This window comes from Sapajus apella, unplaced genomic scaffold (genome assembly GCF_009761245.1).
Source record: "Sapajus apella isolate SASKATOON/1434 unplaced genomic scaffold, GSC_monkey_1.0 scaffold42, whole genome shotgun sequence".
Taxonomy (NCBI): Eukaryota; Metazoa; Chordata; class Mammalia; order Primates; family Cebidae; genus Sapajus; species Sapajus apella.
Window position 1 is genome coordinate 16,198,329 of NW_022436982.1, and position 20,650 is coordinate 16,218,978.

Below are 20,650 nucleotides of genomic sequence, written 5' to 3' on the forward strand. Positions count from 1 at the left end.
TGATGCACCAGCCACTGAGCTAGGTTCTGGGAATACCACATGATTAAGAAATGGACTCTGTTCTCAAAAGCAAGTAGTTAGTGTAAAAGGCTTTGTCCAGCACCTGCACATATACACTTAAACAACTTTAAGCAACCTTCTATTGTTATTAAAGTGATTCTAGACAATGTTTCAGAAACATATCACACGGATACTAATATGAATAGTTTATATACTATTTACTTATTCTCGACTTCACCAAAAGCACAGCAACTAATACTTGTTAATATACATGTGAAATAATTGCATTTAATATCAGTTTCTATTTTAAACTTTAAACAGAAACATTTACAATGACTTTCCAAAAATCACAGGACAATTTTGGAGGTATTTTGACAAATATGTTTTGGCTTTTATTTATTCCAGTCCATTTAAAAAATAAACAATTAGGTTGAGCCAAAAGAACTATAATGAAAAAGTTTTAGAATAAATTACATGCTGTCAGTGATGTCAAAACAAAAGCTGGCTATGACTAGAAAAGCAGGGCTCTCACCTGCCAATAAACTGCCCTTGATCACTTACAAGAGGGGCGCATCCCCACAGACTATATGTGTATTAAAAAAATACTTGAAAGGGAAGAAAAAGTATCACACAGGTCACAGCAGCAGTCTCAATAGACCCCTAAGGGATTTCAACTCGTCTTGGCCTTGTCATCCTCTATGCAGCTTTCCACGCGGCCCAGAAAATGTCGATAGGAAAATGTTTGAGGGGCCTCTGGTGGAAATTTTTTCATTCTTTCTGCATTGACAGGATGCCAAATCAATATTTACTTCCCACTAACAAGCTGCTCGAGGTCTCAGTAGAAAATATTGTAGAGAATGCGGGAAGACACAGTAATAAACAGCTGTCTGGCTGTGAGGAAAACATGAATTGACTGGAAACAGGTCCATAGTAAAAGGTCACTGAAACTCATGAACTCCTCAGGTGTCCATATCAACTACTAACTTTAAAGACACATAATAAAGAATCTCTTTTCCTGAGAGGTCTGAGAGAATGGATCCTTTTCAGTCTAGCAAGCACAGAGGTTGACTCAATAATTTAATTAATGCATTTGCTAAGACCCATGTTGGCTCTATCCCAAGGCATTTGTTTCATTTGTTAAGTCCAAAAGTACAAATAGAGGGTTAACTTCCCTTTCTACCTAATGGAATACTTCTATACCTAACAGAAGTAAATAATAGGGAAGTGTTTACAAAAGTTAGACGTCTGGTGAAAATGTAAGGCTTAGAATTCTTATTTGGAAGTTTAATATATGAAACAGTAAAATGAAATACCTGTCCTTCAAGAAGTTTCTGAATGTACAACATCCATTCCTTGTCATTTTCAGCATCAATTTTTGTTTTTTCAATTTCCTAAAGAAAGAAAATAAAAACACTGATGTTAATAGAATTTATACAAACTTGATTATACTATTAGATACTGAGTAAGTCTAGAGTAATATCAGCAGAATCAGAGTCAACAAAGAACAGTCTGTCATCTTCAATTAGAAATACTTAAATCCATGCTCTTTAAAATTTAATTTATAAATACATACTATGGAAGATAAAGTTATATATATATATATTTCACAGTAATTCAGAAATATTTAATTTTTACCTTCACAGTGGAGCTAAAAGTAGGGGCTAATATGGGAGTGAAAGCAATTAAAGTGAAAAATAAGATGGAGTTATATAAAAGAATCATTTATAGGTGACCCTCCTGAGATAACACAAAACCTAATATCCCAAAATCTGACTTGTCAACAGAAAACTAAGTGGTAATTGTTATCATTACAAACAGAACAGAACATGGCATGACTCTGGTATATCTAAATACTTGTTGATTCAAACGATCCAATGATCTACTGATAGGCAAGGGACATACCAACTTAAAGTGCTGTAAGTCATGAAGTATTTTCAACCAATCAATTATCATGATAGAATATTTCTGGAATTGAAATGTATTCACATGTGCAGTTGATGATTCACTTGAAATTGTAATTCAGTTTACAAAAAAAAATAGACTTTCCAAGAACGAAGGGCATGAGAAACTATTATTTATTGAAATTTACTGCATGGCAGGCATCATGCTAGGCACTTCAGATAGGCTATCACAGTTTTGATGTGAATTTACCATAGTTCAATATAGTGTAAAGAACATAAATCAAATGATCTGGGCTCTGCCTGGGCAAATCCTTGGACCTCTAGAAGATGCCACGATCAGTGTAAATAAGCTCTGGTCTATAAAGAAATCTAGCAAATATATCAAAATATACCTATTCCTCTCAGAACAGTGTGTTTATATCTCTTTTCCTTCCAGGAGGGACTTGATTTAAGATTGTGTGAAATGCATGTTACAGTGCTGTGTACTCTGTCTTCAGACTCTACCTGCCCAGAGGCAGAGGTGTCATTTCTTCGCAGACATGTACCATCCAGTCTTTGGGGCTATCAAGAGAGATCCTTTTCTAATTCATATATTCAAAGAGGACAACTTTTCTAATTTACTCACTCAAAGACTCAAAGAGGATGTTTTTCTCTAATTTCTTAGCCCAGAGAGTGCCTCATTTTAGAGACTTCTTGGTCTCAAAAAAAAAAAAAAAAGTGTGGCTCTGTGTTCCAGAATTATGTACATGTATAAGTGCATGTGTGCATGTATAAACACATACATGTATACAGATATACTCACATGAGGGACTAAGCTAAATCTGATTGTTTTAAAATTCCTAGTCAACAGTAGAGGCCTTATTCTTAATTTTTGTTAGGTTTCTCATCAATCAATATATTTTAATTAAATGCCTATAATAAGGCTTAGTTAACACCCTTGCCAAAAGTAACATTATTCCCATGTGTCTTACATTTGATACTACATGTGATACTGTTCTTAAACTTCAAAGTTTAGAATTTGATAAAAAGTAATAGACATTTTGGCATAGCTGCTGAAAACAGAAAGTGGTAAGTCACCCACGGGATGAAAATAATACCTGTAGGGTTCCTTTGAACTATTTTCTAACGATTCTTGGCAGTTCAAAAATCTTTGCATATTGTAGATTTGCTCTATTCCAGAGATCTTTCAAAAGCTGATGAGGGGGCTACAGGATGATCTCATACAAACACCCAAGTCTATTATTGAACAAATATTTGTTGAGAAGCTGCTGCCATCATCTTCTACCATTCCAAAAGATAAAAATCTAACATGCATGAATTAAAGCTCAGAGGTATAGTAGGGTAGGAATGACATCCCACACATGTTTCACAAAAGACTGAATGGGATGAGATTCTGCTGTTATGAGGTAGTGACTATGTCAAAAATGCAGGGTTTTCCCCAGGAGGTGCTGAAAGGCTATTAAAGACTATACCTGTATGCCTATAAATTCACTCAGAAGTATTTTGCCAATGTTAAGAAATAAATATTTTTCAACAATATATTTTCAAAAGGTATATTGATAAATAATAATTTTAAATTTAGCTATGAAAGCAATAGATTTAGCACTTTTTAAAAAATCTCACAAGGAGAAAAAACTTCAAATCAATGAAGACTCATCTTAACTAAATACATTCACGCTAGCTTAATTAAGTATACTGGCTTATACAATATATAATATGATTAAGTAAGTTAAAGAAAATGCAATAGATAGGAAAGAATAACTGAATTTAATAACAAGTAATTCAAAAGGTTATAAGTACTAGTTTATTTCTATATTATACAGTTAAATTTCTTTAAAGGCTTTTTGAGTTCATTAATACTTAACATATATCTTTCATTGGCACTTTAACAATCTTACCTTCATTAATACTATCTTAAAGATGAAATTACAAGATATAAACAAATAAAAATATGTACTTAAGTCCAATATGTAATAAACCCTTTATTAATAAATACTTAACTGATCTTACCACTTCATCTTCTGTGTCTAATATTTCCTCTAGATCTGACCGTGAAATGTTCAGGATAGAAGCTGCCAAGGCCTGGGCTTTATGGGTTGAGGTTTTACAGATGTCCCTGTTTTTCTTCATTTTTTTAAGCTCTCTTATTTGTCGCCTTACCACATGGACGTCATTTTGTAACTCTTTGGCCAAAGCCTGTAACATATTGGAAAGAAATTGAGCTTATATGGAAGTCATAATAAAGACAAAGCAGTAATAACATAAAAATGTGAAGATACTAACAAATCGTTTTTTTACGAGGATTACTCTGATTTTAATTATTTTGGAATACGGCAGATTGCTCTTTACTTATTATCAGTGTGCAATAAAAATTCTCTTCAATAAACACTTAACCAACTTGCCGGATTAAACAAAGCCCCCCCACCCCTCTTTCAGATATACCAATGAGGTTACTTGGTCAATGCTTACAGCAGGCAGGCTATTTTTAATCATGCCAAAGCACAACTACTTCCACTAGTTGACCTAACACCAAGAGTCAGGTTCTACTTATTCCTCAATGTGCATATATTATTTGTAACAGGTTAGTTGCATAATTCATTTAATTGTTACATAAACCAATGAAAGACTATTGAAGAAAGAACTGTTTCTATTTTATAGACACTAGATTAGAAATGCTTTAGAAGAAGTTGAGAAAGACAAATGGGGTCAAAGTTTAATTATGTGTGGTAAGTTATCTATGGGCAAGACAACAATAAACGACTGAAGAAAAATTATTAAAAAATCAAGGATTGCTTCACAAGCCTTTAAGTTGCCCCTTTGAGAAATCAGTAATGCTAGCCCATACCACACCTATGTGTGGGTAACAAAAAGTTGCTCCTTAATCTGGTTGGACAGAGTGCCTCAGTTCATGGCTTTGTGATAATGAGAACAGGTTAGTTACATGCTTGGGCTGTTTCTCATCTTTTGCTAGCATAAGCAGTGTTACAATAAATAATGGCACTCAGATATTAATTTTGCATCTCTAGGATATATGGCTAGAATTGAAACTGCTGGATCAAAGGGTGTGTATAATCGCGACAGCTGTTGCTTAATTCTATCCCTGTTCTCCATCCAAAATAGTACTAACATATATCTTCACAAAGAATGAATGAAAGTATCTGTTTCTCCATGATTAGCAAAACACCACTGTGTTATTTCAGAGTTTATTTTTTTACTGTATTTTAAAGTTTCATTTCTCTCACTATAAACAAAGTTGAGCATCAGCCTTAAGAAATTATATTTTCTTTGTCATGTTTTGTCTTTCTTAGGGATTTACAGGAGTTTTTTTTATATATTAGAGAAATCATATTTGCCTATTGTATATATTTCAATTTTTTCATAATTTGTTCTTTTTCTTTTGACAGTAGCATCAAAGAAAAATATTTTTAATTTTGTATGTACTCAAATTAATGAATCTTTTCCTTTCTCACACTTTTGAATTTAGTGGGATACTTTAAAAAGCATTCTCCACAATGAAGTATACAGAAAATACTTTCAAACCACAACTTTTGTTTTGCTTTTATTATTTTTCATTTAAAATTTTTGTATGCATTTGTAATCATTTAGAAGATTATTACATAAAATCATACTCAGTTGTCCCGTCACCACTTGCAAATAGTCCATCTTTCTTTCAGTGATTTCATAAATCTTTATGTCAGTGTCTGAGCTTTCTATTCTGTTCCATCTCTTTTTATTAGTTAAGTTTTACATTTGAGTATATTTTAACTAATAATGCTGTATTTTAAATTTTAACATTGATTAAAGCTATCTCTCTCTTATTGCCCCTCTACGTCAGTTTTTTTTTGGTGTTTTGCTTGTTTGATTTTCCATATGAATTTCACATTCAGCTTGTGTAGATTCTCTGCCCCTTAAAAATATCTTACTGGTAATTTTATTTCCATCATGTTAAATTTAATTTGGATCATGTTGACATTTTGGAATGCTGTGTCTTCCTAATCAAATAATATGTTATTCTTTTCCATTTGTTTAGGTCTTTATCTGTGTTTCAAAGGATTGTTTTAAAGTTTGCTCTGTACAGATCTAGTTTATTTCTGGGCATTTTATTTTATATAATTTTATTATTTTTTATAGGAGTTTTTCAGTTGATTCCTGTTTCTAGGAATTCAAACAACTAACTGTAAAGACTGATAATTTTATCTCCTTTTCTTTTATCTTTATACCTCTAATTTACTTTTCCTTTCTTATTTCCCTGGTTATTAAGTACCCCTTGAATGATATTAAATAGTCTTATGGATGGACATACTTGACTTGTTCCTGATTTTAGTGAAGTCCTTCTGTTTCCTGGAAAACACTATACAAGCTTTTGATTTGATTTAGCCTATTTTAATATACTAGGAAAGTAACTGGAAGTAACTATATTTTATTTCCTACAGAAATGAATACATTTTCTTAAGTATTCATTCTAGCATCCATATAGGCTATCATTGTTTTCTGTCATAAATCTATTAAAAGGATTATTAGTATTTTTTTTAGTATCGAGATATCCTTGCATTCTAGAATAAACTGTACCTGGTTATGGCACAATTTTTTGATGTGCTGCCAAATTTATCTGCTAATATTTTATCTAATTTTTCTGCACTAATATGAGATTTTTATTTTATGCAATCCTCCAGAAAAGTTTGGGATATATCTTTCTTTTTCCATGTTCTATAGTAGTTTCAATGAGATTGAATTTATCTGCCCTTTATTGATGTGGTATCACTCACTTGCATTTGGCCTCATATTTATTACAGCGGAAGGCAGCTTTTTGACAATTAGTTTTGATATTCTATCCGTTCTGGAATGAGTTTTGGTGCATTATATTTTCCTAGAAATTTATCCATGTCATTCAGGGTTTCAAATTTATTTGAAGAGAATTGAGTAGTCTGCCACGATTTTTTTTTCCTGCATCTAGGTCTAGGATTACGTTCACTTATCACTTCTTATTTGTATGGTTCTGCTTTTGTGGTTTCTTTTTTCTTAAGTAGGTAGGTTAAAGGTTTATCTATTTTATTGCTTTTTATTTTATTTTCAAAAAATCTTGTATTCATTGATTAATTTGACAAATTTTAATTTCTATTTTAATCTTTAGATTCTGGTTATTTTTCTTAATTCATTTGCTAAATGTTTATTCTGATTTTTTATTTATTAGATATATAAGGCTACAAATTTTTTTTGATCGCCATTTCAGCTTTATCCTATGGGTTCCAATAATTCCAGAATATTATTCTTTTAGGGATATTCTGCAACGTGCTCAGATTTTCTCCTTAACCCAAGAACCTTTAAAAGCATTTTTCTGTTTAATATCTACATGGTAGTGACTTACCTTTTCCAGTTTTGTAATAAATTGTAGTTTCATTTGCATTATCTCTACTATTTATGCGTAGTATATATAAATATTGATGTTATTTATACTATTAATAGAATATTATCCATGCTATTTTGACCTTTCAGAATAATTGAGGTTTTCTTTTTGGAGAGTCTCAGGTAGGATTTCTGAAGAAAAGACTCTGAGATGTAGATCTTTGTGCAGATGTCTATGGGGGAGTGCACTTAGGAACAACAATTGTAGGAAACTTAGGAAGGCAGGACTGGGCAGAAGGAGAAGCTGAACTGCATGGCAGTTTCAAAAGAGGCTTCAAGTTACCTTAAGGGAAGCTTTGGAGTTGAGATGTATTGTGAGCGAGGCGGTGGGTACATATCCAGACAGCTATCAAAAATCTCATTAAACTGAACACTTAAGGCCTGTGCATTTTATTTCATTTCTTCTCATGTCTGATTTCTTTTAATTAATATGGTGTTTTTAAGATTCATCCACATTATCATATGTATCTGTAAGTTTTTCTTTTATTTACTGTAGGATGCACAATTAGATGTAATAAGTTCAACATATTTAAATGTACAATTTGATCAGCTTTAATATATACACATGCAACCATCAAAACATTTTTTGAGATAATTTTATTTTCTTTTACTTCCATTACTTCATCTGCCAGCATCCTTTTATCTGTTCCTGTTGTCTCACCATCTTTTCCCTAATTTTTTTACATTTATTTCCATTTTGCAAAGGTATTTTTAAGAGAAAATTATTTCATTAACAGTTTTAATTCATAGTAAAATATTTTCATCTGCTCTGTTGCAACTTATCTCTGTTGAAATGTATTTTCCTGCCTTTACTTTTCCTATTTTTATCCTCCATCCTTATTCTAATATATTTGTACAGATACTGTGCTGGTTCCTTCTTCAGGACTCATTTTTGAAAGAAGAGTTTTTCTTGAACCATTTGTTTATAGAAAGTTATGTAGCAGAGGGGCTTGGGCTATTTTCTATGCTGTTCAAATATTACATATAAATTTAGGAATTGTTTACTGGTGAATTCTATTAGCTAGGCTATTTTTGTTATAGAATTGTTTTGCTGATGTTTTTACAAGTAAATAATGTATTTTCTTGGCTGCTCTGAGAAATGCTGTTTCCTGCATATTGGCCTTGTCTGTGTTATTCTTCATTAAGCCCTGCCTCTTCTCTTTGGAAGCAAGCCAGGTATAGAAATGACATAAACCATTGAAGCTCTATTCCCCTTTTTATCTTGGTTTGTCTAGCTAAACATCTTTGAATTTTATTTAATTTTTTAAAAAACCTCATCTTAGTTTCACTGATCTTTTCTATTGTTCTTCTAGTCTCTATTTCATTTAGTTCCACTGTAATCTTTATTATTTCTTTCTTTCTGCTAAAGTTGAGCTTAGTTTGTTCTTCTTTTTCTAGTTCTTTGAGTCATAAAGTTAGGTTGTTTATCTGAGAAGCTTATTTTTTCTTAATGTAGGTGTTTACACCTATAATATTTCCTCTTATAAATGCTCTTGTTGCACCTTGTAAATTTTGGTATGATGTGTTTCCATTTCTGTTTCTTTCAAGGTATTTTAAAATTTCCATTTTGATTTCTTCTTTGACCTATTGGTTGATAAAGAGTGTCCATATTTTAATAAGTTTTATAAGTTTTCCAATTTTCCTGTTATTGAATTGATATTTAGTTTCATATTATTATAATGAAAAAGATACTTGACCTGATTTCAATCTTCTTAAATTTGCTGAGATATTTTGTGGCCTAACATACAGTCTATCCTGGAAAATGTTCTTCAGGCTTGAGAAGAATACAAATCTGCTGCTGTTGGATGGGATATTCCATATATGTTCAGTCCATTTTGTCTATAGTGTTGTTCAAATCTTCTGTGTCCTTATGGATTTTCTGGATAATGGATGCATTATTGAGAGTAGGGTATTAAAGTCCCCTACTCTTATTGTATTAGTTTATTTCTCCTTTCAGTTCTGTTAGTATTTTTTCTATACATTTAAGTGCTCCCAAGTTTGGTGCATAAATATTTATAATTATTATATTTTCTTGATGAATTAACACCTTTAATATTATATAATGGCCTTCATTGTCTCTTGTGACTGTTTTTTACTTAAGTCTATTTTGCCTCATAAAAGTATAGACACTTGTGCTCTCTTTCTGCCATCATTTGCATGAAATATTTTTTCCACCCCTTTACTTTTAGTCTATGTGGGTCCTTAAAGCTGAACTGAGTCTCTTATAGGCAGCAAATTACTGGATTTTTAAAACCATCCATTCAGCTACTGTCTACTGCTTGGTGAGTTTAATTCATTTACATTTAAAATTATTACCAGGGAAGGGCTCCCTATCTCCCTATTTATATCTTGTTAATTGTTTTCTTACTGTTGTGTAGTTTCTTTGCTCTTTATTCCTCTCTATCTTATCTTGTGATCTGATGACTTTTTGTGGTGGTATGTTTTGATTCCTTTCAGTTAAACTTATCTATATCTAGATCTACTACAGGCATTTCGTTTGTGGCCACCATGAGGTCTACATAAAATATGTTAGGGCTTTCTACTTTAAGCGGTTAACTACTTAGCTTTAATTGCATATAAAAATCTCTATACTTTTACCTTTAACTCTCTCAAATTTTAGGTTACTGATGTTAGAATTTATATATTTTTTATATTGTGTATTCACAAAAATTATTATAATTACAGTTATATTTAATATTTTAATTAAAACTTTTATATGAGAGTTAAGGTGATTTATACAAAAGCACTACAATATTAGAGGATTCTGATTTTAACTCTATATTTAGCTTTACTAATCAGAGTCTTTTCCTTTCAGCTTGAATACGTCTCCTCAGCATTCCTTATAAGGACCATAAATTCCCTCCACTTTCATTTGTTTGGGAAAGTCTTTATCTCCTTCATTTATGAAGGACAGATTTGCTAACTATGGTATTCTTGGTTGGCAGGGTTTTTTCCTTTCAATATATCATGTCACACCCTCCTGGCCTACAAAGTTTCTACTGAGAAATCCACCAATAGTATTATGGGTGCTTCCTTGTGTGTGATAAATCTCTTTGGCTGCTTTCAAAATTCTTCGTCTTTAATGTTTGGGAATTATAATGTGTCTCATGAATCTCCACGTCCATTTCTCTCACCAAATTTGGGAAGTTTCAGCCATTATTTTTTTAAAGAGGCTTTCTGTCTTTTCTCTCTCCTCCTTCTGAAATTCCTATAATGCACACATTGTTTAATTGTGTCCCATAGTTCCTACAGGCTTTCTTCATGCATTTCAGTCTTCCTTTTATTCTGACTGGATAATTTCAGATGACCTCCCATTGAGTTCACTGATTCTTTCTTATATTTGTTCAAGTCTGACTTTGAAGATTCCTATTGAATTTTTCAGTTTAGTCATAGTATTCTTATCTCTAGGATTGCTGTGTTTTTTTTTTTGTTTTTTTTTTTTTGGTATGGTTTCTATTTCTTTGTTGAACCTCTGAGTTTATTCATGCGTTGTCTTCCTAATTTCATTTAGCTGTCCATCATGTTTTCTTATAGTTGACTGAACTTTAAGAGGACTAATCTGAATTTGTTGTCAGTTTTTATATATTCATTTACTTAGGGTTAATTATTTGAGCTTTACTATTTTCCTTTGATTATGTCATGTTTCCATGATTCTTCATAATCCCTGTATCCTTGCATTGGTGTCAGCACATTTAAGGAAGCAACCACTTCTTCCAGGCTTTATAGGTTTTCTTCAGCAGGAATAGCTCACCAGTCAGTCCAACCTTTGGATCTGAACAGGCCAGCAGACAACATCCATGGGTAGGTAGGCAGTACTTGCTGTCAGGTTCTCTAGTTGGGCAGAGCTGCTGTCCATACTGATAAGGTCAGGTGGTCACTGGTTGAGCTCTGCAGTCAGACAGGGCTGCTGGCTAGGCTCTAGAATTGCTTCTTGTTGACATAATAAATAAGTAGGACTATATCAAACTAAAAAGCTTCTACACAGCAAACAACAGTGAAAAGACAACCTACAAAATGGAAGAAAATATTTGCAAGTCACATATTTGACAGAGGTTAATATCCAAAATACAGGCATACTTCAGACATATTGTGGGTTCCATTTTAGACCACCACAATAAAGCAAATATCACAATTTAAGTGAGTCATACAATGTTTTTGGTTTCTCGGTGAATGTAAAAGTTATGTTATAAGTGTGCAATAGCATTATGTCTAAGAAATGTATATACCTTAATTAAAAATACTTTATTGCTAAAAATGTTAATGATCATCTGAGCCTTCAGCACACTGTAATAACTTTTCTAGTGGAGAGCCTTGCCTCAAGGTTGATAACTGCTGACAAATTAGGGTGACGATTGCTGAAGGCTGGGCTGGCTATGGCAATTTCTTTAAGAAAACAATGAAACTTGCCATATCCATGGATTCTTCCTTTTATGAAAGATTTCTCTATAGCATGTGATGCTGTTTGGTAGCATTTTAACAGAGTAAAACTTCTTCCAAAACTGATGTCAATCCTCTCAAATCCTGCCACTGCTCTACCAACTAAGTTTACGAAATATTCTAAATCTTCTGTTGTCATTTCAACAATGTTCATAGCATTTTCACCAGGAGTAGATTTCACCTCAGGAAACCACTTTCTTTGCTCATCCCTAAGAGGCAATTACTCATCCATTCAGGTTTTATCAAGAGATTGCAACAATTCAGTCATATATTGGGATCTATTTCCAATTTTAGTTCACTTGCTATTTCTGCCACATCTGTAGTTTCTTCCTCCACTAACATCTTGAACCCCTCAAAGTTATCCATAAAAGTTAGAATCAACTTCATCCAAATTCCTGCTAATGTTGCTATTTTGACCTCTTCCCATGAATCATGAATGTTCTTAAATGGCATCTAGAATGGTGAATCCTTTCCAGAAGGATTTCCATTTACTTTGGTCAACTCCATCAGAGGAATCACTATGTACAGAAGCTATGAAATCTATTTCTTAAATAATAAGACTTTAAAGTCTTCAACTGTAAAGTTGAAATTACTCCTTCAACTATGAGCTGAAGAATGGATATTATATTAGCAGGCATGAAAACAGCATTAATCTCAATGTACATCTCCATCAAAGCTCTTGGGTGACTAGGTACATTGTCAATAAGCAGCAATATTTTGAAAGGAATATTTTTTTCTAAGTAGCAGGTCTCAACAGTGGGCCTAAAGTATTCAGTAAACCACGCTGTAAATAGATGTGTTGTCATTTAGGCATTGTTATTCCATTTATAGATCACAGGCATAGTAGATTTAGCATAATTCTTAAGGGCCCTAGGATTTCTGGAATATTAAATGAACATTGGCTTCAACTTAAAGTCCTCAGCTGCATTATCCCTAAGAAGAAAGTCAGTCTGTTCTTTGAAGCTTTGAAGCCAGGCGCTGACTTCTCCTTTCTAGCTTTCTCCTAGATGGCATCTTCTTCTAATAGAAGGCTGTTTTGTCTACATAGAAAATATGTAGAGAAAGTCAAATAATCTCTGTTTGCAGATAACATGATTGTATATTTAGAAAACCCCGTCATCTCAGCCAAAAATCTCCTTAAGCTGAGAAACAACTTCAGCAAAGTCTCAGGATACAAAATCAATGTGCAGAAATCACAAGCATTCCTATACGTGAATAACAGACAAACAGAGAGCCAAATCATGAGTGAACTCCCATTCACAATTGCTACAAAGAGAAAAAAAAACCTAAGAATACAAGTTACAAGGGATGAGAAGGACCTCTTCAAGGAGGACTACAAACCACTGCTCAAGGAAATAAGAGAGGACACAAACAGATGGAAAAACATTTCATGCTCATGGATAAGAAGAATCAATATCATGAAAATGGCCATACTGTCCAAAGTAATTTATAGATTCAATGTTATCCCCATGAAACTACCATTGACTTTCTTCACAGAATTGGAAAAAACTACTTTAAATTTCATATGGAACCAAAAAAGAGCCCACATAGCCAAGACAATCCTAAGGAAAAAAACAACAACAAAAAACAAACAAACAAAAAAAAACAAAGGTGGAGGCATCACACTACCTGACTTCAAACTATACTATCAGGCTACAGTAACCAAAACAGCATGATACCAGTACCAAAACAGATATATATATATATATATATATATATATATATATATATGTATGAAACAGAACAGAGGCCTCATAAATAACACCACACATCAATAACCATCGGATTTTTGACAAATATGATAAAAACAAGCAATGGGGAAAGGATTCCTTATTTAATAAATGGTGTTGGGAAAACTGGCTAACCATATTCAAAAAGCTGAAACCGGATCCCTTCCTTACACCTTATACAAAAATTAACTCAAGACAGATTAAAGACTTAAACGTAAGACCTAAAACCATAAAAATCCTAGAAGAAAACCTAGGTAATACTATTCAGGACATAGGCATGGGCAAAGACTTCATGACTAAAACACCAAAAGCTATGGCAACAAAAGCCAAATTGACAAATGGGATCTAATTAAACTAAAGAGGTTCTGCACAGCAAAAGAAACTGTCATCAGGCAACCTATAGAATGAGAGGAAATTTTTGCAATCTATCCATCTCCAAAGGCTAATATACAGAATCTACAAAGAACTTAAACAAATTTACAAGAAAAAAACAAACAACCCTATCAAAAAGTGAGTGAAGGATATGAATAGACACTTCTCAAAAGAAGACATTTATGTAGCCAAGAAACATATGAGAAAATACTCATCATCACTGGTCATTAGAGAAATGCAAATCAAAACCACAATGAGATACCATCTCACACCAGTTAGAATGGCATTCATTAAAAACTCAGGAAACAACAGATGATGGATAGGATGTAGAGAAATAGGAATGCTTTTACACTGTTGGTGGAACTGTAAATTAGTTCAACCATTGTGGAAGACAGTGTGGTGATTCCTCAAGGATCTAGAACTAGAAATACCATTTGAACCAACAATTCCATTACTGGGTATATACCTAAAGGATTATAAATCACTCTACTATAAAGACATATGCACACGTATGTTTATTGCGGCACTGTTCAAATAGCAAAGACTTGGAACCAACTCAAATGCCCATCAATGATAGATTGGATAAAGAAAATGTGGCACACTTACACTATGGAACACTATGCAGCCATAAAAAATTATGAGTTTATGTCCTTTTCAGGGACATGGATGGAGCTGGAAACCATCATTCTCAGAAAACAAACATAAGAACAGAAAACCAAACACCACATGTGTTTGGTTTTTCTACTAGCTTCTTTGTTTTCCAGAACTTAAAGTATAATTAAAAAGAAAATATGTTGTTTAACGTAGTCACTTTCATCAGTGATCTTACCTACATCTTTTGGATAACTTGCTGCAGCTTTCACATCAGCACTTGCTGCTTTACCTTGTATTCTTATGTTATGTAGGTGGCATCTTTCCTTGTATCTCTGGTAGCTTTAAGGTGTTCTGCTGCTTCCTCAGCTCTCTCATCCTTTGTAAAACTGATGATAGTTAGGGCCTTGCTCTGGATTAAGCTTTAGCTTAAACTGTTGTGGCTGGTTTAATATTTTATCCAGACCACTAAAACTTTCTGTGTATCAGCAATAAGGCTGTTTCACTTTCTTATCATTTTTGTTTTTATGAAATAACATTTTTCATTTCCTTCAGTAACTTTTCCTTTGCATTCACAACTTGGCTGTTTGGTGCAAAAGGCCTAATTTCAGCTGATCTCAGCTTTTGACCTGCCTTCCCCACTAAGTTTTTCTAGCTTCATATTTCTAGCTTTTGATTCAAAGTGAGAGACATGTGATTCTTCCTTTCACTTGAACTCTTAGAGGTCACTATAGTTAGTTAGTTGGCCTAACTGCAATATTGTTGAGTCTCAGGAAATCTGGAGGCCCAGGGAGAGGGAGTGTGATGGGGAAAAAGACAGTTGGGAGAGAACAGTCATAACACACATATTTATCAGTTATGTTGACTGCCTAATTAATATGGGTTCAGGTCATGGCATCCCAAAACAATTAAAACAATAACATTAAAGATTACTGATCACAGACCACCATAACAGATAGAAGGAACACGTTTGAAATATTACAATAGTTACCAAAATGTGACACAGAAACACAAAGTAAGCATACACTGTTGGGAAAAACAAATGGAGCTCATAGATTTATTTGACACCGGGCTGCCACGAACCTTCAATTTGTATAAAACACAGTATCTGCGAAGTGCAACAGAGCAAACACAATAAAATCAGATATGTCTATATTTAAGGAACAGCTACATCCTATCTTTTTTATTTGCCAGTTTTCTTATTCTTCTCCCCTCCCTTCCTTCTTTCCCTGCCCGTTCCCTCTCTCCCGTCTTTTCTGTTTCCTGGCTTGTGTCAGATTGATGGAGCTTTCTTTATTCCTTTTATTCATCAAATTCTTTACAAATTAAATATTTTTATTCTTACAGTCATCTTTAAATGTTTCAAATATATATTTAATATTACATTGTGCATCAATATCTAGAGTTTCTTATACTCCATATTGTTCCATCAAAGCAAAAAGGAAACTTAACTCTTCCAACCAACCCATTACCCCCATTTCTAATACTGTAAACATTAAGGTCAAAAATGATTTAGATTTAACCAGCTTAGAGGTTTTCTACTAGCTTCTTCATTTTCCATTGTTTCATATGTTCAAAAGTTGACAGGACCAAGATATCTGAAGAAGTGACAAGATAAACTACTTGAATATATGGAAGAAAAGGACAAAGACCTTGAGAGAGCAGAGGGCCTACAGTGTTCAAAAAAAAGGGCAAGAAAATCAGAAAGAAAGGCTAAAGTAGAATAAGTGAGGTAAAATGTAGTAGAAAGTGAAGTTGCAGAAGTAACAATAAAATTAATCATGAAGTCCTTTATGGGGAGACAAGGTTTTCTATTTTCCTGAGTAATGAGGAGTCATGTGAGATGAAGTCTCACTCTGTCACCCAGGCTGGAGTGCAGTCGCACGATCTCAGCTCACTGCAAGCTCCGCCTCCCAGGTTCAAGAAATTCTCCTGCCTCAGCCTCCCAAGTAGCAGGGACTACAGCCACCTGCCACCAGACCTGGGTGATTTTTGTATTTTTAATAAAGAAGGGGGTTTTGCCATGTTGGCCAGGCTGGTCTCAAACTCCTGACCTCAAGTGATCCACCCGTCTCGTTCTCCTAAAGTGCTGGGATTTACAGGCATGAGCCACTGTGCCTGGCCATGTTTTCCATTTTAAAAGGATCATTCTGCCAAGTGATGGAGAAAAGACTAATCTGGGTCAAGAGCTGAAGGAGGAGACTAATGCATAGGTACAAGCAAGAAATGATGGTAACCTGAACCAGGAGAGTAGCAGTGGTGATAGGTAGCAGAATCCTAGGTCTATTTTCAAATAACAGCAGACAAGATTAGAAGTATTTGAAATGCAATGTGAGAGAAAGGGAAGAGCCAAAGATGATTACAGATTTGGGGCCTAACCATCGATGACTGGTGAAAAAATTTTTCTGAGATAGAGAAAAAAAGCCAGGAGAAGCAAAATAATTTTTTTTCAACTTTTGTCCATGTTAAGTTTGAGATGCTTATTAGACATCCAAGTGAAAAATCACAATTAGGCAGGAAGATTTAAAAATCCATAGTTTCAAGGACAGGATGTGAGAACAGGCATATAGTAGGGAGTCATAGGTCAGAATATGGCATTTTAAATTACAGTGTTGGGAGAGAGTTTCTAGAAAGTGAGTATAGATAATGAAGAGGAAAGGTATAAAGACTGAACCCTAGGAAATTCCAACACTTAAGTTTGTCAGCAAGAGAATGAGGACCAGCAAAGAAGTCAAAGATCAGCTAGATGTGATAAGAAAAACTGGCTGGGCGCAGTGGCTCATGCCTATAATCCCAACACTTTGGGAGGCCGAGGCGGGTGGATCACTTGAGGTCAGGAGTTTGAGACCAGCCTGGCCTACATAGCAAAACCCCCGTCTGTACTAAAAATACAAAAATTAGCTGGCATGGTGATGGGTGCCTGTAATCACAGCTACTGGGGAGGCTGAGGCAGAAGAATCACTTGAACCTGGAAGGTAGTGGTTGCAGTGAGCCGAGATCGCATCATTGCACTCCAGCCTGGGCAACAAAAGGGAAACTCCGACTCAAAAAAAGAATTTCAAATGCTCCCAAGCGTTCAAATAAGATAAGAACTGAGAACTGAACACAGATTGGGCAAAATGGAGGTTGTTGGTGACTTTGAATAAAGTACTTTGGAGGGGAAATAGATCGAAAGCCTAATTGGAAAAGGTTCAAAACAGAATGGAAGATAAGAAAGTGGGCAGAGAATAGGTATCACTTTTGTGGTGTTTTGCTACATGAAAAGAGGAGAAAAATGAGTCAGCAATTAGAGGAGATAGAGAGTCCAGTGGAGGTTTTTTGGTAAATGATGTGTGTTTGCTAATGTAAGTGATCCAATATAGAGGGAATATTAGTGATATAAAGCGTAGGGTTAAAATTACAGGGCCAAGGTCCTGGGGAATATGAGGAGATAAAATCCAGTGTGCAAAGTGAGGTTTTAGCTTTAGACAGGCGTGCAGATGGTTCACTCCTAGTAATATGAGGGAAGCGACAGTACGTGGGCACAGATTTAGGAGGAATGTGAGAAATAAAGGTAATGAAAAAAGGAGGAAATTATCTTGGGTTGCTTCTGTTTTCCCAGTGAAATAAGAAGCCAAGATTGAGTGGTTAAGCAGGGGATGCTGAAGGCTTGAGAAGGCAGCAGAATGACCGGGAAACATGGAGCCTGAATGCCCTGGGAAATATATAATAGGATTATCCGATAGTGCTGAGAGCCCACCTGAAGTTCTTGGTTATTTGTTTAAATAAAGATGAATCAGCATGTTTATGTTTTTATTTAATCACATTCACTTCCTTGGAATCAGGTGAGAACAAGGCAGAGATTCAAAATAAAGTAGATTTGAGTTTTTTCCACAGGAATATGACAAAGGGACAAAGGAGGAAATTGAGGATATACGCAAGAAAATGACTATGATACCACACAGAATCCATGCTGCTTGAGGAGGGAAGCAAGGGCACAATGGGAAGGAGAGTGGTAGTAATCAGTGAGAAAGTAGGAAGGCCAGTAAATTTGAGGTTATAATCAGGTCAAAATTGTTGCACCATGAGCACAAAAAGAAACAGTGGTCAAAGAATAAAATGCTGGAAATGGAGATTTTGGAATTCACATAGTTACCCGTAATGACAAGGCCAACGGTAGTGTTTCTTAGTGGGGACGGACATATTTGGCATTTGGGAAAAATAAAAATTTTTCACTGTATGAAACTTTTGTTCCCAAAGCAGAACTTTTAACAACCCTGGCTCCTGGGTATTGAATGCTAGTAGCTTCTACCAGTCAGTGTAACACAAAGCACCCACATACATTTCCAAATGCCCTCTGAGGCAGGTGGTGGTCCATAGTTGAGAACCAGAGATCAGGGGTATGATGATGGGAATAATCATTGGAAATGAAGATGCTGAAGAATAGAAAGGGAATATCCAATAGGGTATTGGATGGTTTACATGGATATGAAGTCACCAAAAGTCACAACAATATTGTGTTGAAGAGAAAGATAATAATCCGGGTGCTAAGCTGTATGACTAGCATTCTAAAATGAGATACAAATAATTTGGGTAGGTGATTCTAATATGTTCCAATTAGCTTCTGATCTATTTTAATATTCATTCCTACATCTTACCAACCCAACAGAATTTCTAAATAGGGATCTATAATACAGGAATTCCAGGAGCAGCCCTCATGTACCACATAAGTGTCATCGGTACCTAAATGAAGTAGAAGCAATGCTAGGTGGCCTACATAATGAGTAGTGTAGTCATTATATGATATATTCCACATGCCTTCAATTCCAGTGCATTGATTATTAGAAAATACTATGCTGTTTGGTTGAAACATAATTCAGAATGCATGAACAATTATTTTCCCATCCAAAGTGTATCTTTCAGATATAATAGAGCTTTCATTGTGCTAGGTTCACCGAACTGTTTTACCTTCCAGATATATATCAAAGCTAACTTTTTATTTTTATAAGATCACATTTGCCTCGTATTTACATGTTGGGTCTCAGTTTTACTTTCCTCTTTAAAAAAAAAAAAATCAGCCTGTTTTCAAGACTGGGTGCTACTTCCATCTGGCTTTTATCTTTACTTCCCTCTTACTGTTACAAAATTGCCTTCTTATTACCACTTCAAAATCTGCTCAGTTACTCTCTGAGCAACTCTAAAGCCCCCAAAGGGTTTTGAAAAACCCTTTAAATTATCATTTGCTAAAAACACTGTAAGTTTTAAAAAGTGTCACTCTATTCACATCAGTTGAATAATGTTCCTTAGCTAACACCTGTTATCAAGGTAAGTAAAAGCTTTGTATGGCACTAAGTAAGCATTCAATAAATGTTAACTCAATTTCGAAAACCTGATGTTGGCCTTCTTGCAGTTCTTGGGATATCATGAGATAGAAATTATCCCAATATCTGAGGATATTGTCAAAATATGAATGCTTTTTGGATATACATATCAACTTAAAGTTAGTTTACTTTTCCATTATTATAATTAATTGTAACCAGCCACCAATAATGTTTGCAAAAAATATAGTAAGCAATTCCATTTGTCTTATTAGATTGAGTTTTCCAGTCTTTATCATGAGTCTTTGTCTGTATAGCTAGTTACATATAATTTTTAGTTTCATCAAATCATTATGGATTGCTTAGACTTTTTTCAGTAAGATTACATTGTAAGGAAGGTGATAACTGGTGGCTCAGATACTCTGGAGTCACTATTGCCATCATGGTTTTTGGGATAAATAATGAATTTTTTAAAAACAGGTTTTTAAACAGCTTTCTTGACATATAATTTACATAAAGTTTCCCAAATAATGTAACATATTTTATTATGAAAATTTTCTTTAAACACAGTTGTCATTTCCTTTTTCAGTAATGACAAGAGTTAACTCAAATTGAATTGTATCATAGACCTGTTTATAAATCTTAATTAAGAGTACAGTCCCAAAGTATTAACAATTGTATGTGTAATAATGAAATTCTAATGCTCCACAAATGTTTTTACCTAAGAGGCAAGAAATTTTAAATCTTACCAAATCAAGTTCATATTGATAATGAAGCCATTTATGCTTCCAGATAAATATTGGATTTTGGCTAGTATTTATTTCATAGCTAACAAAAACCACCGAAAAGATGGAGCGTGGCATATGACTCTCACATACAGGCACATTAACAAGCCTGTATCAGGGCTGAGTCAAACTGG

The 20,650-nt window shown here is 34.1% G+C and overlaps 1 protein-coding gene across 6 annotated transcripts in view; it reads right to left on the minus strand.

The window, feature by feature from the left end:
• The window catches only part of CNTLN (centlein), a 337,157-nt gene that overhangs the window by 15,480 nt on the left and 301,027 nt on the right, over positions 1–20,650 (minus strand). For 3 of the 6 annotated variants that reach the window (XM_032300118.1, XM_032300115.1, XM_032300114.1), the window contains 2 exons: positions 3,903–4,097; positions 1,314–1,391 (listed from right to left, as the gene is read on the minus strand). In XM_032300118.1, the coding sequence (XP_032156009.1) occupies positions 1,314–1,391; positions 3,903–4,097 (273 nt within the window). Of the gene's footprint in view, positions 1–1,313; positions 1,392–3,902; positions 4,098–10,754; positions 11,312–20,650 lie in introns of those variants that run through there. The other 3 variants (XM_032300117.1, XM_032300116.1, XM_032300120.1) reach the window with 2 other exon arrangements.